The sequence below is a fragment of the Lycium barbarum genome, chromosome 7 (genome assembly GCF_019175385.1).
Source record: "Lycium barbarum isolate Lr01 chromosome 7, ASM1917538v2, whole genome shotgun sequence".
NCBI lineage: Eukaryota > Viridiplantae > Streptophyta > Magnoliopsida > Solanales > Solanaceae > Lycium > Lycium barbarum.
Window position 1 is genome coordinate 108,659,552 of NC_083343.1, and position 6,569 is coordinate 108,666,120.

General features: G+C 33.5%; 1 protein-coding gene across 1 annotated transcript; it reads left to right on the top strand.

The window, feature by feature from the left end:
- Positions 1-3,931: 3,931 nt before the first annotated feature.
- On the top strand, positions 3,932-5,848 carry LOC132603735 (delta(12)-acyl-lipid-desaturase-like). The gene is made up of 2 exons (XM_060316919.1): positions 3,932-4,090; positions 4,469-5,848. Exon 2 carries the CDS (start codon positions 4,490-4,492, stop codon positions 5,621-5,623), a length of 1,134 nt encoding a protein of 377 aa, XP_060172902.1. The 5' UTR covers positions 3,932-4,090; positions 4,469-4,489; the 3' UTR covers positions 5,624-5,848.
- Positions 5,849-6,569: the final 721 nt, after the last annotated feature.

The following is a 6,569-nucleotide window of genomic DNA, read 5'->3' on the forward strand; positions in this document are numbered from 1 at the left end:
GCACTTCCTACGGTAAATTTACCAGAACTTGTCATCATCCACCAAGGTTTGTTGAATATGTTACCAGTTCCTGAGTAACATATTCAACAATGTCCTCTGGTAATATTTGCTGAAGTTTATTCACATTCCATCTGCCTTCTATCATGAGTTCTTCCAAATCCTGCACACTTTCATCTATGAGAAAATTACATAAATGACTACATTTTGAGGGTTAAAATTTTGGCATAGCTACACTTTAGTTAATTACATTTTGTAACTACAGTAGATTGTATTCACTCGCTACAGTAGATTGTATTCAAAATTTGGATTGTATTCAAAATTCAACTCAGTCAGATTTCGATGTATTCAAGTCAGATTTTATTGTATTCAAGTCAGATGTATTCAACTAAGTTGTATTCAAGTCCAATGTATTCAACTCAACTTTATTCATTTGTAGCTACTTTTTCACTGTATTCATGAAATGACTATCTGTATTCATAAATGGGCTCGTTGTATTCATGAATAAAAAACGAGTAAAAACTAAATACATAAAAACATAGATACACCAAAAATTAACAAATACACCCTAAAAAAATGAATAAAATCTAAAAATTTAACAAGAAAAAGCTTAAAAAAGTGAATACAATCGTCGTATTCGTGAATACAACAACACCAACCACTAGTTCTGGCCAGATCTGCCGATGATTTCCAGCTAGATCTACCGGAAATTTCATAATAATAACAACAACAACCCTTATGCTAACAAAATACACCCTAAAAAAAATGAATACAATCTAAAAATCAGCTACGAGATTTTTCCAAGAGGCAACGCCAGAAAACGACCGGATTTGGGGAGGAGACGTCAAAACACGATCGGATTTGTGGAGGAGACGCCGGAAAATGACGGATCTAGAGGAGGAGACGATGAAAAACGACCGGATCTGGAGGAGGATAGAGAGAGAGATGACCGGATCTAGATATCGGAGTTGATGGCAGAGTTGCAGGGTTTGACCAGAGGATAATGATGGCGGCAACGGAGCTCCGGCGGCGATTTCTGCAGTGATTCTGTAGTGGTCGGCGGCGGCGGACAGAGAAGAAGCATCTCAAAGCTACCCTAAAATTTTCAGTCAAGATATAAAATAATAAAAATAGAGTATTCTACTTTAAATATATAGGTAGCTATTAGTTGTATTTAACATATTACTCTTAGCTATAGGATGTAATTAATTTAAACTATAGCTACTAAATATAAATATGTGCCAGAATTAGTAATACCATGTAGTTATCCCTTCATCTATTGAATAATCATGAGGAATAATATGGTACAATGGCCCTCGTCTTGTCCAGTTGCATGCTATTACAAACTTTCAAATCCACATAATTTTACAAAGATCCAATGGTTGAATAAATCAACATTAGTAGTAACTAGCTATTATTTAATATAAACCTCTTACATGGTACGGATAATCTCTTCACATCGAATATGAGTCTTTTTTTTGGAAATTTTAAAATGATGGGAATTTGTTTGCAAAATATAAACTTATGGATCAAGTTTTATATTTAAAATGAAATCACAACTTGAAATTTTAAATCTTAATTTTTGAAGAATTTGAGATTTCAAATCATGATTTGAATTGAAGTTGAACCTTTGTTCACATTCCATAAACAAATGCTGAGTTCAAATTAAAGCTTCAAATTTGAGTCTCAAATCTTATGACCAAACGCCTACTTAATATCCTCATGTTCAAACTGGGCTTAGAAAATTTAGGGTGTGTTTGGTATGAAGGAAAATGCTTTCCTAGAAAATATTTTTTTTTTGAAAAATAAGTGGGCTCTGTACTTATTTCTAGTGTTTTGGTAAGTCAAAAAATATCTCAAAGTATTTATATGTAATCGAGCAAAACACTATGAAGGTGGGATGGGATGGGGAGCGGGGGTTCGGAGGTAATAAGTAAATTAATCTTTACCTTAATTCGGTCAAGCTTTCTTTTGATCATAGTCTCTACTAGGGGTGTATATGGACCGGATTGGTTCGGTTTTTTTAAACACTAAATCAAACCAATTGCATCGGGTTTTTTAATTTATACACCAAACCAAACCAATAAAATTCGGGTTTTTCAACCTCGGATTTTCTCGGGTTATTCGGTTTTCTTGGGTTTTTCGGATTTTTTTTTTGGAATAGTCTTGATACAAAATATATAACTTTTACTTCAAATATTTCTTTAGTCCTAGCAAGATACAACTATATAATTAAGGTGTTTCATAAGAAAATAACACAAAATGCGAGAAGAGTGATGACATTGTAATAAAATATTCAACAAAAGATAATAAAATCGGTTAAAATAAATATTGCTAATTAATAAGCCATAAAGAAAATGACCATAATCTAAAAATACTAAGTCATGCTAAAATAAGTACGGCTAATAACTATTAATTACATGACAAGAAAAAAAACTTAAGTTATGTATTTTCACTCTCTAAACCAATTATACAAAACTAAAGAATAGATATCCAACATTATTTTCATTCCTAGTAGTAAATTGAATTTCTTTTGTTAGTATTAGTGTTGAATTGGTTTTGGTGGACTTTATATGAGTTACTAACATCCATAAGATATAAAACTTATTGACATTCAAAATTCTAAGTTCAAGCTTGAATAATATGATAATAGATAAAAAAACTACCAAATAATTAAGAAATATTTATAAATTACATTACAAATAAATATTTTTATGTATAAAATATTTTAAAAATTGAATACATGTAATGTCGGGTTGATTTGGTTCGGTTTGACTTTTATTAGCTAAAACCAAACCAAACCAATTATGATCGGGTTTTTTTTTTCAACACCAAACCAAATCAAACCAAACCACTAATCGGGTTTTTTTCTCGATTTGACTCGATTTATCGGTTTGGTACGATTTGTCGGTTTACTTTGTACACCCCTAGTCTCTACACTAGTCACTCTTCTTGTTTAAATTTCAGCAGCTCCCTTTCTAATATTTTCAAACTCATCACACTCAACTTCTAAATTGAGTTTTTATTTTTATATTTTTCTTTACAAACGTAAGGACTAAAAGTCTTCAGATTTTAGAGGATTTTTTTAGGGAAAAGGTGCGAATATACCCCTTAACTTAGCGATTTATAGCAAATATATTCTCATTATAAAAGTGGTGTAAATATACCATTGCCGTTACAAAATAGTGCAAATATACCCTTTATGCGGACAATTTGTTTTAAAAAAATCATTTAGTTTATTTTTAATTAAAAAAAATATCCCGTGGCTTTTTTTTTTTAAAAAAAAAGTCTACCCATTTTTTTTAGTAGACATATTTTTCTAAAGCCACATGATAATTTTTTTTCTGGTGGGTCGAGTCTGGTTTGTATTAAAAAAAAATGGGTAGACTTATTTTTTAAAGCCACAAAAATATTTTTTTAAACGAACTAGACTTGAGAAAACAATTTTCCATGTGGCGTTAGAAAAATGTCTAATAAAAAAATGGGAAGACTTTTTTTAAAGCGACATGACATTTTTTTTAATTAAAAAAAAGCTAAATGATTTTTAAAAAAAAATCCATTAGCGAAAAGGGTATATTTGCACTATGTGTGTAAGGCCAGCAGTATATTTGCACCATTTTATAATGGCAAGGGTATATACACACCACTTTTAACGGAGGTATATCTGTTTTAAATCACAAGTTGGGGATATATTTACACCTTCGCCCTTTTTTCTTTAACAGTTGTTTGCCATTGGATTTCACCAATACACCCCTTGCATGGGTATTCAATAAATGAAATAAGTACTACACGAAGTCATAATAATGATAAACGTGGAATCAAAGCACATATGGACATCCAACTATAGTGCATGCAGCCTCCAAGCATATGCCTCTTTTGTTTTGATCTAATAAATCTCTATTTATTTTCTTGAATGACTCCAGCTTCCCATTGATGAAAGACTAAAATTGGCCCAAAGAGTCAGAGTAGGATGGCTACTGGGTCCCACATATAGGGCTTTATATAAACACAAACTATCTTCACAAAGTGAGAAACACTCAAAAAGGCTCTTTTCTTCTGTAAAGAAGAGAGAAACATCCTGCTTTAATTTCGGGTAAGGTCTCTTTTGAATTTTGAGGTATTTCTTTATTTAATATTTCAGCACTGGGGAAAACTAAACTAAACTACGACACTTAGTGCTTCAAGTTTAACGGGGTTTTGGGTAATTGGAGATTTGTGTCCAATGGATTATCGGTTAATTCCCAAACATATATGCGGCAATCAAACTCTAATGAATACCACTTATTAGGATATCGTCGTGCCAAAAGCAATACTTTAACTTTTTTCTTTTCCTAAAGAAGTATTTATGCTTGAGTTGCCATAGTTGAATTGTTATCTATTAACATTTTCATATTTAAGCAATCTATCTTATATTATAACTACAACAGGTGAACCAAGATCAATTTGAGGCAAACTTATTTAATTTGTGCAGATTCAGGATTGAAGAACAAAAATGGGAGGCGGTGGCAATATGACTGCTCCACCTGAAAAGAAGAAAACTCCTCTCGAAAGAGTGCCATCTTCAAAGCCCCCTTTTACACTTGGTGACATCAAGAAGGCCATTCCTCCTCACTGCTTTCAGCGATCTCTCATTCGTTCATTCTCCTATCTCATTCAGGATCTCATACTTGTCTCCCTCTTTTCTTACATTGCCAACACTTACTTCCACACCCTTCCATCCCCGTATTATTATCTAGCATGGCCTGCTTACTGGATCGCTCAAGGTTGTGTTTGCACTGGAATATGGGTTATTGGTCATGAATGCGGCCACCATGGCTTCAGTGATTACCAATGGGTAGATGACACGGTTGGTCTTATCCTCCACTCTGCACTTTTAACACCATACTTCTCATGGAAACATAGTCATCGCCGTCACCACGCCAACACTGGTTCCCTTGAGAATGATGAAGTCTACATACCCAGGCTCAAATCAAAACTAAGATGGTACTACAAATACTTGAACAATCCGCTAGGACGAGTACTAGTCCTTGCCTTCACCCTCACTTGTGCTTGGCCTTTGTACTTGATATTAAATATCTCTGGCAAAAAATATGACCGTTATGCATGTCACTATGATCCATACAGCCCGATATATACTAATCGTGAGAGGCTACAGGTCTGCATTTCAGATGCAGGAGTGATTGCAGCTACTTATGTGTTGTGTCGTGTTACTTTGACACAAGGGCTAGCTTGGCTTGTATGCATCTATGGGGTGCCCCTCCTTATTGTGAACGGCTTTATAGTGCTCATCACTCTTTTGCACCACACTCACTCTTCGTTGCCACACTATGATTCATCCGAGTGGGATTATCTAAGAGGAGCTCTAGCTACAGTAGATAGAGACTACGGGGTGCTAAATAAGGTCTTCCACAATGTTACAGATACTCATGTCTTGCATCATATATTTTCATACATATCACATTACCATGCAATGGAGGCAACCAACGCTATTAAGCCATTGCTAGGAGAATACTACCAATTCGACGACACCCCAATTTTAAAGGCACTGTGGAGGGATACAAAGGAGTGCATCTATGTGGAGAAAGATAAAGATAAAGGTGTTTATTGGTACAAAAACAAGCTTTGAAAGTTGAATAACAAGAAGTATTCGTTCGGAATTCGCTAAATGACCTACATAGTTGCAAGTATTTTGGATTGTGTTTTTTTGCTTGTATTGTACCGTTAATGTTTGTTTTAGTTGTCACTACTATGTATATTGTTGAAACCACTGTTTCACTACAAAATAAATATCTATGTACCTATGTAACACTAAATTTGGTGTAATGAATGAGACTTTTTACTATGAAAATAATTCCTTTTTAATTGAAAGTAACTATTAAAAACACGCAAATTTCCGATGGAATTTTTTTTTTAGGAGGCTGTTGGAACTAGCTCGTCGGTAGCTTTTTTGACAGACACTCTGTCTGAAATCACATATTTCTAAGACATCTGTGTTGAAAAATGAACCTTGTGTTGAAAAAAGAAAAAGTATTTTTTTGATAGATGAATGGTTTTAGTTCATGTATAGAAAATTAATTATGATACATGTATTGTTTTGTTTTATTCATGAACTAGGAAAGATTAAAATTGTTCATGAACTAGGAAGATAAAAAGAATTTTTAGAATTAAAATAGGTGCATGTATTAGTCTAGGTGCATGCCAGAAAATTTCAATAAATACCTAGGTACTAGTTATATAATGTGAGAAGAAAAAAATGTAAGCCTAAATGAAAGTTAAGTTGGTGGAACAATATATTCCCCACTTCTCTTCGAAGTGAATGATTGATTATGTAAGTCAAGTTGAGTGAAACAAAGAAGACTCGTTGCCTCACTTATCTTCAAGTCCAAGAGAGAATTTGAGTGATTGAGAGGGCTTCTCCTCCCCCGCTTTTTCAACACTATGTAAATACAATAGTATGCTTCTTCACTTGAGCTAACCACCAAGTTCATATGGCTCAAGTAGACCTGTATGCAATCAATCTTTGAAACTGATTTTTTCAGCAAATTCTTCCCTATTTCAACAAATATGTTTAT

Coding starts and splice junctions, on each gene's coding strand:
- LOC132603735 (XM_060316919.1), top strand. CDS start 4,490: ATGGGAGGCGGTGGCAATATGACTGCTCCACCTGAAAAGAAGAAAACT.